The sequence below is a fragment of the Petromyzon marinus genome, chromosome 21 (genome assembly GCF_048934315.1).
Source record: "Petromyzon marinus isolate PM22_M1 ecotype Great Lakes invasive population chromosome 21, UKy_Petmar_22M1.pri1.0, whole genome shotgun sequence".
NCBI classification, from domain to species: domain Eukaryota; kingdom Metazoa; phylum Chordata; class Hyperoartia; order Petromyzontiformes; family Petromyzontidae; genus Petromyzon; species Petromyzon marinus.
In genome coordinates, this window is record NC_133687.1 from 13,962,903 (window position 1) to 13,983,505 (window position 20,603).

A 20,603-nucleotide genomic window follows, 5' to 3' on the forward strand; every position below is an offset into this window, starting at 1 on the left:
TTATAATTCTCAAGTTCACCCTACAAAGTCCCATCACAAGGAAAAAACACAAACAAACAGACAAAACAAATGTTTTGCCCGTATTGAAACGTCTGTACGCCGTATTGACCTGACAACTCAATTCCCCTGTACAAGAATGCGAGTACACCGTATGGGTTGACACGGCATGTTATCTTTTTGCGTTTAGCTTGTTGCCCTTCCCCCACACCTTCCGATTAGCACGGTTGGCTACATACGGTGCAAAAGAAGTTCACCATACTGTAATGCATACGATCCATATTTCTGCTACACCCCGATTTGCCTATGTATCCAGGAAAGGCACAATGAGTCCTCTGACACTTTGCGGGAAGGTGCTGCGTTGGTTTTTACTTAATAATGATAATAAAATGTATAGAGCGCTTTTCATCAAGCATCTCAAAACGATGTACAGGACACAGCAGCAGCAGACACTCAGCATACAATTTTTTTTTATTATAAATACATTAAAAAAATACTTTTCTAAATAAAGTAACAAATATTAAGCGGAAACGTGTAAATAGGTTTTAAGGCGCATTTTTAAAATGTCCACAGATTCAGAGATCCTCATATATTGTGGAAGAACGTTCCACGGCCTAGGGGCTACACGAGAAAAATCTCGGTCACCCGTCGACCGAAACCTCGACCTGGGAATGCAGAGAAGATCTGCAACCCCAGATATTATGGACCTTGAGGGGACATATGGGTGAAGCATGTCAATGATGTAGGCTGGGGCAAGATGGTTCATTGTTTTGTAAGTTAACAATAGGACTTTAAACGATATTCTATATGAAACTTAAAACCAGTGTAGGAAGGCCAAAACGGGTGTAATATGATGTGAGGAAGGAGTTCTGGTTAACACCCTAGCAGCCACATTCTGCAAATTGATTAGCACTTTCTTAGCCACGCCAGGGAGTAGTAAGACATTACAATAGTCTAATGCGAGATGAGATGAAGGCATGGACCAGCGTTTCTGAATCTGACGCAGAGAGAATGGATCGGATATGGGAGATATTCCGAAGATGGAAAAATTCAGTATTTGTGATCTTTCTAATATGAAGGACAATGTGGGGTCACAGATGACCCCTGGATTTGTGATTTCCTGTGACGAACTGATGACATGACCGTCAATCGTAATGTTGAAGCGTGCAGCTTTATGACGCTGGTGGGGTGACCCAATGAGCATCAACTTTTGATGGAAGCCAGCAACGAAGTAAGCATGGAGGCAGACGAAGGGATATCGGACTCAGTATGCAAGTACATTGGAGTGTCGTCCACATAGCAATGACACTTTAGGCCAAGATTTCGGAGCAAATGACCCAGTGGGGCCATATAAAAATAAAAGAGAAAAGGGCCTAGAACTGAACCCTGAGGAACCCCAAATGAAGCAGGGCTAGGAGCAGATTTAAAATGTCCCATGGATACGAACTGTTCTCGATTAGCTAGATAAGATCTGAACCAACGGAGAGCAGTTCCTGGAACCCCCATGATGCTTTCCAAGCGACCAGCCAAGATGTCATGGTCGATGGTGTCAAAGGCTGAACTCAGAACCAGCAAAGCGAGAATACTGGGTGAGCCAAAGTCAGCAGCGCTCAAAAGCTCCTTCACCACTTTAACCAGAGCCGTCTCAGTGCTGTGTCCGGCCCTGAACCCTGACTGGAATGTATCCAGCAAATCATTAGAGGACAAAATAATGGTGGTTCAACTGCAAGGCAACCAGGCGTTCAAGGACCTTGGAGAGGAAGGGTCGATTGGAGACTGGGCGATAATTATTTGGAACCTCGGAATCAAGGCCAGTCTTTTGCAGGAGAGGGGTGACAGCTGTAAGTTTGAAGGTGGAAGGAACAATCCCAGAGCTCAGAGATTGATTCAAAATGTTGGTTACAAATGGACAAAGTGAATGGGAATGTTCTTGAATTAATTTCGTAGGGAAGTGATCGAGGGAACAAAAGGTGGGTTGAGACTGATCCACCAAATCAGCAATGGTCGATGGGGCAGCCTTTGAAAATTCCAATAATGGAGTTCCCAGGAATGACGGGGGAAATTTTGGAGTAGGGGTAGGAGATGAGGTAAGTCGGAGTCGGATGTTGTAAATTTTATCCGAGAATAATTTTAGAAATGACTCGCATTCATCTTTGGATTGGGAAGAGGATGGCTGAGAAGGTGGCTTTAACATCCGTTCAATCCTAGTGTAATGACGACTTGACACACTTCTTTTGAGCTGGCACTTTATTGAAGACACGCTCACTTGACATCAGGCGGAGACCCCCACTGCAACAGCTCTGATTCTCCCGCGCATCTCCCCCTTATATACCAACCGAGGCCACGCCCCCCCCTTCCCAAACCTTCTCGCTGACTCTGGACGCTCGCTCCACCGGCACTCTACCGTCCTCTTGTGTCACCTGACCACCCTCCCTTCTCGATCATTCCCGTAGCCACCAGTCTCTTCACACTGACAACTGATACCCGTTATTACCTCCCGTGGCCACTAGTACACTCGCGCTGTAGGCTGAACACCCGTTATTACCTCCCGTGGCCACTAGTCCACTCACACCGCATACAAACTCTATTGTCATTTCAGTAGCAAAAAGTGCTCTGGGGTCATTAACATTGCTCGCAATGAGTTTTGAGAAGAAACAAGCTCTAGCCTGGTGTAAGGCATCTCTGTAAATTGACATGATGTTTAAAAATCTGTTAATGGACTGCAAGACCGGATTTCCGGTTTATTCATTTCGGATGTTTTGGGCCAATTCATTTTGAATCAACACCGCGCGTTTAGAGTATTTGGCTGCTATACATTTCCACGCGATAAGCCACTTCGTTGAGCCAATCATTTGTGGCCAGGTCGCTTCTAATCAAAGAGCTGTACTTTAGCTCAGTTGGGCCTTACCTAGTAAAATAAAAAAAATAGTAATATTTGAAATAGACGCAATGCTGTGTCATGGGTCTCAACGGGTTTATTTCATCTCGTGGTTAAATAAAGGGTACAACGGCAAACGAAAGTTCAACCCAGCGTATGAAGCAAAGTGAATGATCCGCACGGCCTACGCCTATAACTCATAGCTTCAAAACAGTGACTTCCTCAGACAAGACATTCATATTTGTTTTTTTTCACGTGGCGTTAAGTGTTCTAGACGCGTATAAAACTTTGCACCCATGGCACACCACAGGACGGGGAGTGGAGTCAAGGATATAATATGCATGGGAATGAAAGAGGAATGGGATTCGCGCATAGAGCAGGGGAAGAATGGGAAATTTAGAGGAAAATGTGGGAAGGCAACAGATAAATGGGACCAGTGAATGAGCGCCTGGGATGTCGCAACAAGAGCGGTTTGTGCGAACGTTGTCGCAACGGTCCTTCACTGGCGTCGCTTGATGAATGAATGACCTAATGAAGGAAGTGAGCGGCGGGGCAGGAAGGGGACGAGGGGGAGAATGAATGACGAAGATGTCGGGGATGAGATTGTGGTAATGATGAGAGGGGAGGAACGAGGGTGGGATGGGGGGTTGGGGGTAAGACGTGAGCTAGCAGCGTCTGTTTTCACAGGGGGCGGTGGGGAGGGATTCAGATTCCGGGTGGGGGGGGGGGGCACACGCGAGTCACGTGATTTGCTCGAGGGCTTGAGCTCATTTAGATATACATTTGGTCATTCAAATCCGACACCCTCTCTCTCTTCCTCTCTCTCGAGAGAGAGGGAGAGAGAGAGAAATGAGGAGAAACCCACACCCCCCCCACCCCCCATACGACAAGGGAATAATTCGTGCATCAGGGCGGACACGACTCGCGTCCATTCGCCTCGCCACGTGACCCCCGCATTGCACAGACCCAGTGGTTCTCAATCTTCTGTTGGCTACTACTGCACCGTCCCCCCACCCCCCGCCTTGTTGAAGGTTGTTTCAACCAAGGAGTGTACCCCCCTCCCCCCTTGCCTCACCCAACATGGCTCTGAGAAATAAACGCGCGAATAATGAACGTGGAATATTTTTTTAACCAATCGTCCATTTTTTTTGCGAGGTTATCCTAACTTGGCTAAGTCACTGCAAGCGAATTAAAAAAAAACATGTTTTGCCACGGACGCTTCAGCGTGTGTGCCGTGATTTGTTGACGCTCGCTGGTTCCTCTTGAAAGCAACAACAACAACAAGAAGAACAACATTGTTTAACGATCCATGGGTTTAGACAAGGTCTTTTGGACCGCTCTAGGTTACCGCGTGGATGTACATTTTATCGTAGCTATTTTTTTTATATCGGCAGATTCATGCGTGATTATTCACCAGTGACTCTCACGTATCAAATACATTCACGCATTTATAAATCACACCAAGTACCCCCCTGGGACATAGCCACGTATCCCCAGGGGGTCTGCGTACCCCCCCCCCCTCCCCGTTCCGGGTGAGAACCATTGGCATAGACAATGCCCTCAGCCTTGTCGAGACCACCAACTCAAAGCAGCCGTGGCCGTTTGACGCTTTAGACCAGCGTCCACCAAAGTGAAACGGAGTTGCCCCTAGGCACGGCCACGCACGCGCTTGGGTGGTCTCGACACGAGCGCGGCCACCACCATTGTCGGGCCCTTTTTTAGTTTTTTTAGTTCGGTGGTCCAGAAGATCTCTGGAGGCTTGAGACATCGCCACGATGCCATGCGGCGGTCGCGCGACGGACGCGAGCAAGCGGCGTCAGCGGCATCAGCGGCGTCAGCGGCGTCAGCGGCATCAGCATCATCAGCGGCATCAGCATCATCAGCGGCATCAGCGGCATCAGCGGCGTCAGCGGCATCAGCATCATCAGCGGCATCAGCGGCATCAGCATCATCAGCGGCATCAGCGGCATCAGCGGCGTCAGCGGCATCAGCATCATCAGCGGCATCAGCGGCATCAGCATCATCAGCGGCATCAGCGGCATCAGCGGCATCAGCATCATCAGCATCATCAGCGGCATCAGCGGCATCAGCATCATCAGCGGCGTCAGCGGCGTCAGCGGCATCAGCATCATCAGCGGCATCAGCGGCATCAGCGGCGTCAGCGGCATCAGCGGCGTCAAGCGTCGCCACATCTGCTCACGTTAGGCTTTTGAGTGACGTTCAGCGTCCGCGGGTCGTATGTTGGTTTCGAGTGAGCATCCACCCGCCCTCCCCCTCGCACCCACCCCCGCTTCGTCGATTTCGATCGACGATCGCGATTTAACTCAAAGATCGATTATTACCGAATTGTGTTTAAAAACATTTATTTGGGAATTAATGAATAACAGCGCCTCTAGTGGCTGCACGGGTCGGTCGCGTAACCCCCAATGTGACCTGCTTGACACGCACACGATACAAAAACATCATCATCCATGAGCGTGAGAATATCCATCTGTGACGGATCGATACTTCGATACTGACCCCCCCACCTCCCCCGCCCGCTCCTCCTCCTCTGCCCCAGTAGCTACGACAGCGATTTGCTGTTGTCGATGACACCTCTTCAGGGCCGTCCATAAATGACGTCACGCGATTTTTGACCCCCCGCCTCCTCGTCAGACGGCGTCACAAAAAGTCAGACCCCCCCCCTCAAAAATGACGTCACAAAGCTCTGCGCCCCCCCGCCGCCCAAATAAAACATGTTTCAAATCGCTTTAAACTATTGTCATTGTAGTGCGTATTTAATGCGGCGCTGCACTCTGATGTTGTGGAAGAAAACATTTATTAAGAAGTTAATTTTATTAAGTAGAACGTGTTGTCTATATTTATTTAAAGCGGCGCTTTTTGATGTGACGTCACATTTCTCAAACCCCCTCCCCCTCGTCACACATCGTCACAAATGTCTGACACCCCCCCCCCCCCCCCAGGTGCGTGACGTCATTTATGAACGGCCCCTTCTTCTTAAAAGTTGACAACGGCTTCGCCCAAAGTTTCCTTTCAACGTCATCTCAGTCACCATCGCCGGTCGACCCTGGGCGCCGGTCACCTATCGCACACCAATCGGAGTGGGGGGGGTTTCGATGTAACGGGCGGGCCGGGGAGGATGGCGACTGACCCGCGGGCAGGGATCTAAATGTGGCTCTGTCCGCGCCCGTACAATAGTTGCACACCCGGCACACCACATCCAGCCAGGCCCCCGGCGATGGCTGTGGCTGCTACTCTACCGCTAACTCGCCTCCCACCGGCGACCCTGGAAAATATTTAGCGAGCAACGAAGCCCGGGAACACAATGCCTAGCGCCGTGCGGCGCGGTGCAGGCTCTGCACTGTGTGAGTGCAGCGGGGTGCAGCACGGTGCAAGCCCCGTGCAGATCTGTGCAGCGCTGTGCAGTGCGGTTCTGCAGGTGGACTGCGCTAAAACGCCGCGACCCAACTCACAACATCGCGGACACTACGAGAGAAACACGAGCCTCGAGTTAAAAACCATCGAATGTTTTACAATTTAAAAATAACGATCGTAACATTACATTGAACCTTTGAGGTTAATTAGTTCCATAGCCTAGAGCTACGGTGTCTATGATAATGTGTGTATGTGTGTATGGGTATGTGTGACTAAGTGTGTATGGGTATGTGTCGATGAGTGTGTATGAGTATGTGTGTATAAGTATGTGTATGTGTGTATGGGTATGTGTGTATGTGTGTATGGGTATGTGTATGAGTATGTGTGTATGTGACTAAGTGTGTATGGGTATGTGTGTGTACGGGTATGTGTGTGTGACTAAGTGTGTATGGGTATGTGTGTGTATGGGTATGTGTGTATGAGTAAGTATGAATGAGTATGTGTGTATGAGTAAGTATGAATGAGTATGTGTGTATGAGTAATGAGTGTGTGTGTGACTAAGTGTGTATGTGACTAAGTGTGTGTAAGTGTGTGTGAATGAGTATTTGTGCGTGTGACTAAGTGTGTATGTGGTGAGCGGTAGTGGAGCGGTTAGCGCAATGCGCTACAAACCCGGCCACCCGAGTTTGATTCCCGTTCACGGCCAACGCCGGTGACAATCATCTGAACCAGTCCTAGGCCTCCCTTAGGTCGTCTCAGCCTCAAATGAGTACCTGGTGCGGTGTGTAGTAAACAACGCCACTAGGGAGACAAAGGCGGCCGGGCGTGGTGCTGGCCACCCACCCCCTCGTGTGCCGTGCCGGCCTTCATAGGTGCTCGCTAACAGCACTTGCCCCAACAGTCTGTAAAGACAATTCGGTAGGATTTTCTCTTCATGTTTGGGTGCATGTATGTATGGCTATGTATGTATACTGTATGTGTGCATGTAGGCATACATGTACACATATATGTCGGTATACATGTACACATAGGTATGCATGTGCGTATAGGTCCACGATGTGTCGAGCCATGTGTGTGCACGTGCGCGTGTTTGCCACAAAGCGCTGAGTGTGTTTCACTTCTTCTTCTGCAGGAGCTTCTCTGCCTTCGCCCGGCGGGACTGGTCGATCTCGTTGAGCTGCAGCCCGTGCTCCTGCCTGCACACTCAACGCACGCGCAGCCATCAGTCGGCACACGGGACTCCCCCTAGGTCAACTCAGCCTGAATCGGCGCGCAAAATATCGCCACTCGGGCGGCAAAGGCGGCTGGCCACGCCACCTCCTCATGCGCCGTACCCGTTCACGTAGGAGCCCGCTGAATAGCGCTTGCCCCAACACTCTGTTGAGGCTATACAGGGGCCCGTTGTCTTTGTGTGCGAGTGCACACAATATGCAGCGAGGTGAGAAGTTGCCAGTCCAGCCGGTGCATCTGCCAGTCATCTCGGTCAGGCCACCCGTTACAAAATAACCCTACCTGGGTCTGTCGCGTGACCCCCTTCCAGCAGTGAGCCATCGACACTTCACGTGGCGGCCTCAGATAGTGCACCTAGCCTGCCGCAAGCGCCGTCGTGATGTCACCACATGGCTGCCGTTTGTTTGCGGTGCGCGGGTTTCAAGTGTTCAAGTTTCATGTATGAGGTACAGCCCTGTGAGCCATGCGGCTCTTGAGCCGGGTGCAACGGCACCAAAACTAAACATGACCGGAGAATCAGGGTACGCGAATTGTGCAGGCGTGTGGGTGAGCGAGTGCCCGCACACTCACCCGGCCTGCACCTCCGGCGGGCGGGGAAGTGGCTTCGTGAAGCCGTCCTTGCCCACGAGCCAGAACGTCTCCTCCACGCCCTTGCCCTGCGAGGTGGCACGTGCGCTACGTTCAACTTCTCTCGCACCGTGCGCTACGTTCAACTTCTCTCGCACCGTGCGCTACGTTGAACTTCTCTCGCACCGTGCGCTACGTTGAACTTCTCTCGCACCGTGCGCTACGTTCAACTTCTCTCGCACCGTGCGCTACGTTCAACTTCTCTCGCACCGCGCGCTACGTTGAACTTCTCTCGCACCGTGCGCTACGTTGAACTTCTCTCGCACCGTGCGCTACGTTGAACTTCTCTCGCACCGTGCGCTACGTTGAACTTCTCTCGCACCGTGCGCTACGTTCAACTTCTCTCGCACCGTGCGCTACGTTCAACTTCTCTCGCACCGCGCGCTACGTTGAACTTCTCTCGCACCGGGCGCTACGTTCAACTTCTCTCGCACCGTGCGCTACGTTCAACTTCTCTCGCACCGTGCGCTACGTTGAACTTCTCTCGCACCGTGCGCTACGTTCAACTTCTCTCGCACCGTGCGCTACGTTGAACTTCTCTCGCACCGTGCGCTACGTTGAACTTCTCTCGCACCGTGCGCTACGTTCAACTTCTCTCGCACCGTGCGCTACGTTGAACTTCTCTCGCACCGTACGCTACGTTGAACTTCTCTCGCACCGTGCGCTACGTTGAACTTCTCTCGCACCGCGCGCTACGTTGAACTTCTCTCGCACCGTGCGCTACGTTCAACTTCTCTCGCACCGCGCGCAGGCGACCGTGCTTAATCAAGCAGGTGCGGGGGGACGGGACAACGAACTAAACACAAAAAGCCGTTCTAAAGAAATTCGTTTTCCACACAGGCAGAGTTTGACTTCTACATTTGGGGGTGGGGGGGGGGGGGGGGCAGGCAGGGATTCGCTCTGTCACACACATTAAAAAATCGCGGGTGCATAAAATGTATTAATATTTTTTAAATCTAAATTCTAAACTACTCAGAATAAATTAATAAAGGTGTCCAGTTTTGGGGGCGTTGCCCCCCTGTGTCCCCCCCCCCCAACTCTTGATTAGATTTAAATGTCGATGATTTAAAAGTGCAGCGCTCCCAGTGGCTTCCTAATATCGGAAGGAAGAGCGTTCCAGACGGCCGCGGAAGCAGCGCGTACGAAAGCGCCGCGCGATGCGGCGACCGTCTTTGTTTGACGGCCAGCCGACAGCGGCCGCCGCCGCTGCTGCGAGGATGAGCCGGAGCTCGCGCGACGATGGATTCATGCTCCTCGACGAGATCGGCGAGTTTTGTGCGCGTCGCTCGTCACCGCGTGGTCTACGGGCGTCCCCGGCACACTCGTTGCTGTACAACGGCACGGCACGGCTCCCGTGCCACTTGACCCGCGCTCAAGGTCGGCCCGGAAACAGTCCCTGGCATGGCTTGGATGTACCGGTGGAAAAAACCGGAGCCGTCGGTGGCCTGTATTGCTAATTTGCCCTGGTGATGATTTGGGGCGAGTCTCGCCCTTGCGTACCTTCAGCTCGGTCTGGCCTCTGCTCTCAAAGAGGTAGCCCTCGCGCAGAGAGTCCAGGATGTTCTTGACTGAGATGTTGATGTGTATTCTGTAGGCTGCGGCGCACACAAAGACAACGATCCCCGCGTGGAGCCTTAACAGACTGTTAGCGAGCGTCCATGAAGGCCGGCACGGCACACGACGGGGTGGGTGGCCATCACCGAGTGGCGATATTTTACACGCCGCACCAGGTACTCAATTGAGGCCGAGTCGACCTAGGGGATGCCCAGGACCGGTTAAAATAGTCGTGTACGAGTGTGTGCGTGTATGTACGTGCCAGCGAGTGTGTATGTGTGTACGCACGCAGTCCGGTTGACTCCATGCGCGACGCGGTGTTGACCGTGTCGCCGAACAGGCAGTACCGTGGCATGGTCAGTCCCACCACCCCGGCCACACACGAGCCTGCACACACATACATACACGTCACACACACACACAACACATACAACACATACATACATCACACACATACATACATCACACACACACAAATAACACATACAACACACACACAAATAACACATACAACACACACAAATAACACATACAACACATACAACACACACACAAATACAACACATACAACACATACAACACACACACACACAAATACAATACATACAACACACACACACATCACACACACAACACACATATCACACACACACAACACACACGAAAGATGAAGGTCCCCCGTGTAGCTAACTCAGACTGTTGGGGCAAGCCAGAGTTATGATTCCTCCATAATTAATTATGGTTGCGGTGCTGGGCAGTGATGGTGGAGGTAGCAGTGGAAGCCGGGTGGTGCTGCACGGTGGCCATAGCGGTAGTGGGTGGTGGTGGTGTAGATAGTGGTGGTGGTGTAGATAGTGGTGGTGTAGATAGTGGTGGTGGTGGTGGTGTAGATAGTGGTGGTGGTGTAGATAGTGGTGGTGGTGTAGATAGTGGTGGTGGCGGTGGTGGTGCCAGGTGGTGGCGATAGCGGCAGTGGGTGGTGGTGCTGGTGGTGTAGATAGTGGTGGTGGTGTAGATAGTGGTGGTGGTGGTGGTGCCAGATGGTGGCGATAGCGGCAGTGGGTGGTAGTGGTGGTGGTGTAGATAGTGGTGGTGGTGGCGGTGGTGGTGCCGGGTGGTGGCGATAGCGGCAGTGGGTGGTGGTGGTGGTGGTGTAGATAGTGGTGGTGGCGGCGGTGGTGGTGCCGGGTGGTGGCGATAGCGGCAGTGGGTGGTGGTGGTGATAGTGGTGGTGATAGTGGTGGTGGCGGTGGTGGTGACGGTGGTGGTGCCAGGTGGTGGTGATAGCGGTAGTGGGTGGTGGTGATAGCGGTAATGGGTGGTGGTGGTGGTGGTGGTGTAGATAGTGGTGGTGGCGGTGGTGGTGCCAGGTGGTAATGATAGCGGCAGTGGGTGGTGGTGTAGATAGTGGTGGTGGCGGTGGTGGTGCCAGGTGGTAATGATAGCGGCAGTGGGTGGCGGCGGTGGTGGCGGTGGCCGGACTCACCGGAGTGCAGGCCGATGCGGATGCGCACCGGCACGTCCGGCATGTGACGCATCTTGAAGGAGCCGACGGCGCTGAGGATGTCGAGCGACATGTTGGAGATCTCGGCCGCGTGGCGGTTCCCGTTGCGTGCGGGCAGCCCAGACGCCACCATGTACGCATCGCCAATCGTCTCCACCTGGGGGCGGCGGGGGGGGTGGGGGGGGGGTTGGTGGGGGGGTTGGTGGGGGGGAGTTGGTGGGGGGGGGGGTTGGTGGGGGGGGCCGTCAAGATCACGGGAGAGCGCTGGTGGCAATGACGGAGCCAGGATTTTCAGGTTGGGGGGGAGGGCAACCCCTCCAGCAATGAAACATTACAGAGGAGTTGTTAGTAAGTAAGGAGTTGTTAGTGAGGAGTTGTTAGTGAGTAAGGAGTTAGTCAGGACTTGTTAGTAAGTAGTTGTTAGTAAGTAAGGAGTTGTTAGCAAGTAAGGAGTTGTTAGTAAGGAGTTGTTAGTAAGTAAGGAGTTGTTGGTAAGGTGTTGTTAGTAAGGAGTTGTTAGTAAGTAAGGAGTTGTTAGTAAGGAGTTGTTAGAGAGTAAGGAGTTGTTAGTAAGTAAGGAGTTGTTAGTGAGGACTTGTTAGTAAGGAGTTGTTAGAGAGTAAGGAGTTGTTAGTGAGGACTTGTTAGTAAGGAGTTGTTAGTGAGTAAGGAGTTGTTAGTAAGTAAGGAGTTGTTAGTAAGTAAGGAGTTATTAGTAAGTAAGGAGTTGTTAGTGAGGAGTTGTTAGTAAGTAAGGAGTTGTTAGTAAGTAAGGAGTTGTTAGTAATGAGTTGTTAGTAAGTAAGGAGTTGTTAGTAAGTAAGGAGTTGTTAGTAAGGTGTTGTTAGTAAGCAAGGAGTTGTTAGTAAGTAAGGAGTTGTTAGTAAGGTGTTGTTAGTAAGTAAGGTGTTGTTAGTAAGTAAGGAGTTGTTAGTAAGGAGTTGTTAGTAAGGAGTTGTTAGTAAGGACTTGTTAGTGAATAAGGAGTTGTTAGTAAGTAGTTGTTAGTAAGGGACTGTTAGTAAGTAAGGAGTTGTTAATAAGTAGTTGTTAGTAAGGAGTTGTTAGTAAGTAAGGAGTTGTTAGTAAGTTGTTGTTGGTAAGGAGTTGTTAGTGGGTAAGGAGTTGTTAGTGAGGACTTGTTAGTAAGGAGTTGTTAGTGAGTAAGGAGTTGTTAGTGAGTAAGGAGTTGTTAGTAAGTAAGGAGTTGTTAGTAAGTAAGAAGTTGTTAGTGAGGAGTTGTTAGTAAGTAAGGAGTTGTTAGTAAGTAAGGAGTCGTTAGTAAGTAAGGAGTTAGTAAGGACTTGTTAGTAAGTAAGTAGTTGTTAGTGAGTAAGGAGTTGTTATTAAGTAAGGAGTTGTTAGTAAGGAGTTGTTAGTAAGTAAGGAGTTGTTAGTAAGTAAGGAGTTAGTAAGGACTTGTTAGTAAGTAGTTGTTAGTGAGTAAGGAGTTGTTAGTGAGTAAGGCGTTGTTAGTGAGGAGTTGTTAGTGAGTAAGGAGTTGTTAGTAAGTAAGGAGTTGTTAGTGAGTAAGGAGTTGTTAGTAAGTAAGGAGTTGTTAGTAAGGAGTGGTTAGTGAGGAGTTGTTAGCAAGTAAGGAGTCGTTAGTAAGAGTCGTTAGTAAGTAAGGAGTTGTTAGTAAGTAAGGAGTTGTTAGTAAGTAAGGAGTTGTTAGTGAGGAGTTGTTAGTAAGTAAGGAGTTGTTAGTAAGTAAGGAGTTGTTAGTAATGAGTTGTTAGTGAGTAAGGAGTTGTTAGCGAGTAAGGAGTTGTTAGTAAGTAAGGAGTTGTTAGTAAGGAGTTGTTAGTAAGTAAGGAGTTGTTAGTAAGTAAGGAGTTGTTAGTAAGTAAGGTGTTGTTAGTAAGTAAGGAGTTGTTAGTAAGTAAGGAGTTGTTAGTAAGAACCGCGTTGTATGATCGGCATCGTGCTCACTCAAGGTGAATGCCTTCTGGGAAGTCGTGGACTGGATACGCAACTGCGCACAATTCTGAGTCACTTTTCACTGCTTTGCCGTTATTTATTGCCAATTATGGACTCAGACTATTGTCCTATCATCTCATAGTCCCTGGCACGTAGTAATAATATGCTACACAGTGGCAGTGGGGGTCGCAAAATGCCGATTTATTACTAATAAACCCCAATGGTCCGATCGAAATTAGGGATTTCGATCGGATCATTGGGGGGGGGGGGGGGGCACGTGCTACCCCCCCCGGCTCCGCCAGTGGCTGGAGGTGGTGATTGTGGTGGAGGTGGAATCGGTAGCAATAAAGACCTCAGAGACGGAGGTGTTGGTGCCAGAGGGGGTAGGAAAGTCCTCGTGCCAACGTTGTTCGCGGCGGCGATCATTGCGGTGGTCAAGATGGCATTGGTCGCGATGATGACGATGACGGTGGTAGCATTGGTGGTGGTGGTGGTAGTGGAGGTACAGTATTGTTGTGGTAGCCGTAGTTAAGGTGGTTGTGGCAATGGGGGTGCTGCTGGTGGTGGGGTTGTGATGGTGGTTAGGGTTGTGATGGTGCTGGGGGTTGGCTACGTACGGTGCGAAAGAAGTTCAATATACATGCATTGGTCTTCACTGAGTCAGGCACAGACGCCGATGGGTATCATAACTCCGCCATGCAGCCCGAGACACACGGAAACACGCAGACGCGGTCAGGCGGGCACCGACAGACGCAGACCTTGTAGACGTCGTGGGAGCCGATGATGGCGTCGAAGAGGGTGTAGAGGTCGTTGAGGAGGTCCACCACCTCGATGGGCTCGCTCATTGCCGAGATGGTGGTGAAGCCGACGATGTCGCTGAAGTAGATGGTCACCTCGTCGAAGTGCTCCGGCTCCACGGGCGTCCCCTTCTTCAGGGACTCCGCCACGGAGCTGGTGAGAGAGAGGGGAAGAGAGGAGGAGGAAGAGGAGGAGAGAGGGGGAGAGAGAGGAGGAGAGAGAGGAGGAGGAGAGAGGGGAAGAGATGGAGAGAGAGGAGGAGGAAGAGGAGGAGAGAGGGGGAGAGAGGGAGACTAGGTAGAATGGAGGAGGCCGCATGGTTCAGGGTCACCACTGAGGTCGTGGGTTCCAATCCGGGCTGCAAACCCCTCACCACCCTGCCACTCCTCACCCACCCTGCCACACCTCACCCACCCGGCCACACCTCACCCACCCTGCCACACCTCACCCACCCGGCCACACCTCACCCACGCGGCCACACCTCACCGCCTGTCACACCTCACCACCCTGCCACACCTCACCCACCCTGCCACACCTCACCCACCCTGCCACACCTCACCCACCCTGCCACACCTCACCCACCCTGTCACACCTCACCGCCTGTCACACCTCACCCACCCGGCCACACCTCACCCACCCTGTCACACCTCACCCACCCTGCCACACCTCACCCACCCTGCCACACCTCACCACCTTGCCACACCTCACCGCCTGTCACACCTCACCCACCCTGCCACACCTCACCCACCCTGCCACACCTCACCCACCCTGCCACACCTCCCCACCCGGCAACACCTCACCCACCCGGCCACACCTCACCCACCCTGCCACACCTCACCCACCCTGCCACACCTCACCCACCCTGCCACACCTCACCCACCCTGTCACACCTCACCCACCCTGTCACACCTCACCCACCCTGTCACACCTCACCCACCCGGCCACACCTCACCCACCCTGCCACACCTCACCACCGTGCCGCCTCTCGCAACTCCTCGTGCGCCGTGCCGGCCTTCGTGGATGCTCGCGATAACAGCAACATCACTTGTCCCAGGCCGGGGGGGATCTCTGTGTGTGTCACTGTTTGTGTCACTGTGTGTCACTGTGTGTGTCACTGTTTATGTCACTGTGTGTGTCACTGTTTGTGTCACTGTGTGTCACTGTGTGTGTCACTGTGTGTCACTGTGTGTCACTGTGTGCGTCACTGTGTGTCACTGTTTGTGTCACTGTGTGTGTCACTGTGTGTGTCACTGTGTGTCACTATGTGTCACTGTGTGTGTCACTGTTTATGTCACTGTGTGTGTCACTGTTTATGTCACTGTGTGTGTCACTGTTTATGTCACTGTGTGTGTCACTGTGTGTCACTGTGTGTGTCACTATGTGTCACTGTGTGTGTCACTGTGTGTCACTGTGTGTGTCACTGTGTGTCACTGTGTGTGTCACTGTGTGTCACTGTGTGTCACTGTGTGTGTCACTGTGTGTCACTGTGTGTGTCACTCTGTGTCACTGTGTGTCACTGTTTGTGTCACTGCGTGTCACTGTGTGTGTCACTATATGTCACTGTGTGTGTCACTGTGTGTCACTGTGTGTGTCACTGTGTGTCACTGTGTGTGTCACTGTGTGTGTCACTGTTTGTCACTGTGTGTGTCACTGTGTGTGTCACTGTGTGTCACCATGTGTCACTGTTTGTGTCACTGTGTGTCACTGTGTGTGTCACTGTTTATGTCACTGTGTGTCACTGTGTGCGTCACTGTGTGTCACTGTTTGTGTCACTGTGTGTCACTCTGTGTCACTGTGTGTGTCACTGTGTGTGTCACTGTGTGTCACTGTGTGTCACTGTTTGTGTCACTGTTTGTGTCACTGCGTGTCACTGTGTGTGTCACTGTGTGCGTCACTGTGTGTCACTGTGTGTGTCACTGTTTGTGTCACTGTGTGTGTCACTGTATGTGTCACTGTTTGTGTCACTGTGTGTCACTGTTTGTGTCACTGTGTGTGTCACTCTGTGTCACTCTGTGTGTCACTGTGTGTGTCACTGTTTGTGTCACTGTGTGTGTCACTGTGTGTGTCACTGTTTGTGTCACTGTGTGTGTCACTGTGTGTCACTGTTTATGTCACTGTGTGTCACTGTTTATGTCACTGTGTGTCACTGTTTGTGTCACTGTGTGTCACTGTGTGTGTCACTGTGTGTCACTGTTTATGTCACTGTGTGTCACTGTGTGTCACTGTGTCACTGTTTGTGTCACTGTGTGTCACTGTGTGTGTCACTGTGTGTGTTGGGAGCGGTGGTGCAGCGGTTAGTGCTACGCTGCGCTACGAATCCGGCGACCCGAGTTCAATTCCCGCTCACGGCCAACACCGGTGACGATTATCTGGACCGGTCCTGGGCCTCCCCTAGGTCGACTCAGCCTCAAATGAGTACCCGGTGCGGTATGTAAACATCGCCACTGGGGATACAAAGGCGGCCGGGCGTGGTGTTGGCCACCCACTCTCTCGCGTGCTGTTCCGGCCTTCATACTGTAGGTCAGGGGTGTCCAAACTACGGCCCGCGGGCCAACTGCGGCCCGCCATCCATTTTTAATTGGCCCGTATCAAAGTCTAAAATATAATGGACTATAGCCCACTGTATTGCACTTCTTAGTTTAAACACGAGGTGGCGCTATTGTTGTCTTGAACAAGGCAGCGTCTCCACAAAGCAAGCAATCGAAGAAAAAAATTGCTCAGGGTCACCAGAAATGCCGGAACTGAAGAGACGCAAGATTGCAAGCGAGTGCAGAAAATGTCAGACTCGGTGGAAAAATGAATTTCTTTTCATAGAAACCAAGGGGAAGTGTGTTTGTTTGATTTGTAATGAGGTTGTTGTCGTGATGAAAGAGTACAATGTACGACGGCATTATGAAACGAAACATCAGACCTTCACGTCCTACACTGGCGCCGAGCGGAGAGAGAAGGTAAAGCAAATGGCAGCGATCCTGCTAACGCAGCAGCAGGGGTTTTTCCGTGCTAACAAAGCTCAAGAAAATGCAACAATGGCCAGTTATGAAGTAGCTCGGCTCATTGCCCTACAACGGGAACCTTTCTCAGACGGTGACTTCATCAAACAGTTGCCTCACTTAACGTCGTGGGAATAATGTGCCCGGAGAAAATGCAGGATTTCAACGATGTTATAGTATGTCCAGAAATACGGTTGTGCGGCGAATTGAAGACTTGTCGGCTAACTTAAAACAGCAAGTGTCAGATAAAGCTTGTGCTTACGATTTTTACTCGATTGCATGTGATGAGAGCACAGATGCCACGGACACTGCACAGCTGTTAATTTTTTTGCGGGGAGTTGATGATAATTTTTGCATTACGGAGGAACTGCTCGATCTTCGGAGTCTAAAGGGGACAGCAACTGGGAAGGACATGTTTGAAGCTGTGTCAGATGCAATTGACCAGGCTGGACTTAAATGGGACAAGCTGTGTGGAATTACAACGAATGGGGCTCCAGCAATGACAGGCGAGCGCAAAGGAACGGCCTCTATGGTGAGTGCCAAGGTGCTGGAGAGCAGAGGTGAGGCTGTCAAAATGCACTGTATCATCCACCAGGAAGCCCTCTGTGCCAAGATAATCCAGCTTGGCGATGTGATGAACACAGTTGTGAAAACGGTCAACATAATTCGGGCACGAGGGCTTTACCACAGATAATTTCACGCGTTCCTCTCTGACGTCGACGCTGAATACAGGGACCTACTCTACCATTCTCAAGTGCGCTGGCTCAGTCGCGGCTCCGTGCTGCAGCGGTTTATTCCCCGATATCAAATATCGACAAGTTTTTGAAAGAAAAGGGCAGACCTCTACATGAGATCAGTGACCCTTTATGGTTGGCAGACCTGGCTTTTTTAGTTGATCTCACTGATCATCTCAACACCCAGAACAAGAGACTACAAGGCAAAGAGCAGCTGGTACCACAGCTGTATGCGCACATGAAAGCATTCCGTGCGAAACTCCGTCTCTTCGAGTCACAAACTGCGCAATTTGAATGTAGCGCACTTCCCCACGCTCAACGAAATCAAAAGCGCATTTCCAAATGCCAAGCTCTCTGCAAAAATGGGAGAATATGTGTCTGTGATCACATCTCTCATGACAGAATTCAGTCAGCGCTTCCAAGATTTTTCTGTCATTGAGAAGGAAATCACACCGTTTGCGGCTCCGTTTTCAAAGGATGCAAAAGAAGTGGAGGAGAGTCTGCAATTAGAACTGATCGAAATTCAGTGTGATGATTCTCTGAAGAATCAGCATCAGCTTCTCCCCCTACCTGACTTCTACCGGAGCTTGGAAAAGGCCAAGTTTCCTCTGATGAGACGCCACGCAAAACGAATGATGAGTCTGTTCGGCTCAATATACATCTGTGAGCAGACATTCTCTCTGTTAACGCTGAACAAAAGCAGACTGAGAACCAGAACGATCGACAGCCATCTCCGTGACGTCCTTCGCATCTCAACCACCAAACTTACTCCTGACCTGCCAGCTATCCTTCAGACCAAAGCGCAGCATCACTGCTCCCACTGAGCGCAACATTCTTTCCCATTACAGGTAAGTTAAAAATATACACAGTTTTCATCCGTTAATAAGCCCAATTACTTAATAAATTCAGTCAATTAAAGTTGATGGCAATTTTTTAACAAACGTTAGTTGATGTGTTAACAAGCCCAATAATTTATGTGTGTAATAAGCTTGAAATATCCACATCCCCTATTGCTCTTCTTGTCTCTCCCTTCACACAGGACAATGAAGGGGGATCAGCACCCTAAGAACCAATCTGAGGCTGTCACTGAGAGAATGACCTGCCAACCTTTTTGTAAAAAATAAAATGAAAATCTACTAATGGAGAGCTATGATCGAGGCTTTTTTTCTTCAAATATGTTCAATTATCAAACGTAATTTACCTGCATTTGATTGATTTTGCCAATATTAGTGCATGAGAAGTGAGGCAGCATCCCTCACGTCTAGTGAGTGGCCCAGTCCTTCGTATATTTTCCTGTATGTGGCCCTCGGGGAAAAAAAAAAGTTTGGACACCCCTGCTGTAGGTGCTCGATCACAGCACTTGCCACAACAGTCTGTTCAGGCTGTACGGGGGGATCTTTGTCTGTGTGTGTGTGTGTGTCCCGCTCACGGGGGCAGCATCTGCGTGAGCAGCTTGTCCGTCTTCTGCTTCTCCACCTCGAGCTCCTCGGTGCGCTCGCGGATGAGGTCCTCCAGGTTGCTCGAGTACTGCTCCAGCATCCGCAGCATCGAGTCGATGATGTTCGTCTTGCGGCCCTTGTTGATGTTCTTGAACTGCGGAGGGCAACGCGCGGGCATGTGTACGCGCTTGGAACTTCTTTTGCACCGTACCTAGCCAACCGTGCCCATCGGAGGTGCGGGGCACGACGCACCGGCGCCTCCCAGGGCGCTCCCTAACCACCCCGCCGGGATACAGCTCTGGGGGTACGCACCACGCGAGACTTGTCACGTGACGGCGGCGGTCACGTGGGGTTACTAGTACACTCGTACCCTCATTTACCCCTCCCCCCGCCCCTTGTTACGTCGTTTCGCAGATGTGTCGTCACTTTGACAAATGCCACCAGCTGATGAGCCACTCCGTTGAGCGACGTCGCGAGGGTTGGGACGTCGCGAGGGTTGGGACGTCACGAGGGTTGGGACGTCACGAGGGTTGGGACGTCACGAGGGTGGAGCCGTCACGAGGGTTGGGACGTCGCGAGGGTGGAGACGTCACGAGGGTTGGGACGTCACGAGGGTTGGGACGTCACGAGGGTTGGGACGTCACGAGGGTTGGGACGTCGCGAGGGTGGAGACGTCACGAGGGTTGGGACGTCACGAGGGTGGAGACGTCACGAGGGTTGGGACGTCACGAGGGTTGGGACGTCGCCAGGGTTGGGACGTCACGAGGGTTGGGACGTCACGAGGGTTGGGACGTCACGAGGGTTGGGACGTCGCGAGGGTTGGGACGTCGCGAGCGTCGCCCCGGCCCCACCTGGTCGAAGACCTCGTTGAACGTTGGCCTGCGCTCGGGCATCTCCTGCCAGCAGGCCTTCATCATCTGGATGCACTCGAGCGGCGCGTGGTCGGCCGACACGTTCGGGCGGCACAGCGGGGGCGGCCGCTTCACCTTGAGGATGATCTCTGCACGCGTCACAGCGCGTCACAGCACGTCACAGCACGTCACAGCACGTCACCAACGGCAATGGTGGCGACGACGACGACAACGATGATGATGATGACGATGACGACGACGACGATGATGATGACGACGATGATGACGACGCCGATAATGATGACGACGATGATAACGATGACGACGACGACGATGATAATGATGATGACGATGATAACGACGACGATAATGATGACGACGACGACGATCATGAAGACGATGACGACGACAATGATGACGACGACGACGATGACGACGATGACGACGACGACGATGATGACGATGATGATCATGAAGACGATGACAACGATGATGATGATGACGACGACGATAATGATGATGACGACGATGATGATGATAATGATGACGACGATGACGACGACGACGAAGATGATGACGATGATGATCATGAAGACGATGACAAAGATGATGATGATGACGACGATGATGATGACGACGATGATGACAATGATGATGACGACGATGATGATGGTAATGATGGCGGTGATGCGGCCGAGCAGTAGAA

General features: G+C 51.4%; 1 protein-coding gene across 1 annotated transcript in view; it reads right to left on the minus strand.

The window, feature by feature from the left end:
- Window positions 1-5,834: 5,834 nt before the first annotated feature.
- LOC116944313 (retinal guanylyl cyclase 1-like) overlaps window positions 5,835-20,603 on the minus strand; it is a 34,182-nt gene continuing 19,413 nt past the window's right edge. The window contains exons 11-18 of the mRNA XM_076068644.1: window positions 19,898-20,046; window positions 19,037-19,200; window positions 13,844-14,036; window positions 11,148-11,322; window positions 9,950-10,048; window positions 9,608-9,702; window positions 8,051-8,136; window positions 5,835-7,446 (exon numbers count right to left, since the gene is read on the minus strand). Of these exons, the coding sequence (XP_075924759.1) occupies window positions 7,365-7,446; window positions 8,051-8,136; window positions 9,608-9,702; window positions 9,950-10,048; window positions 11,148-11,322; window positions 13,844-14,036; window positions 19,037-19,200; window positions 19,898-20,046 (1,043 nt within the window). The 3' untranslated portion in view covers window positions 5,835-7,364. The remainder of the gene's footprint in view (window positions 7,447-8,050; window positions 8,137-9,607; window positions 9,703-9,949; window positions 10,049-11,147; window positions 11,323-13,843; window positions 14,037-19,036; window positions 19,201-19,897; window positions 20,047-20,603) is intronic.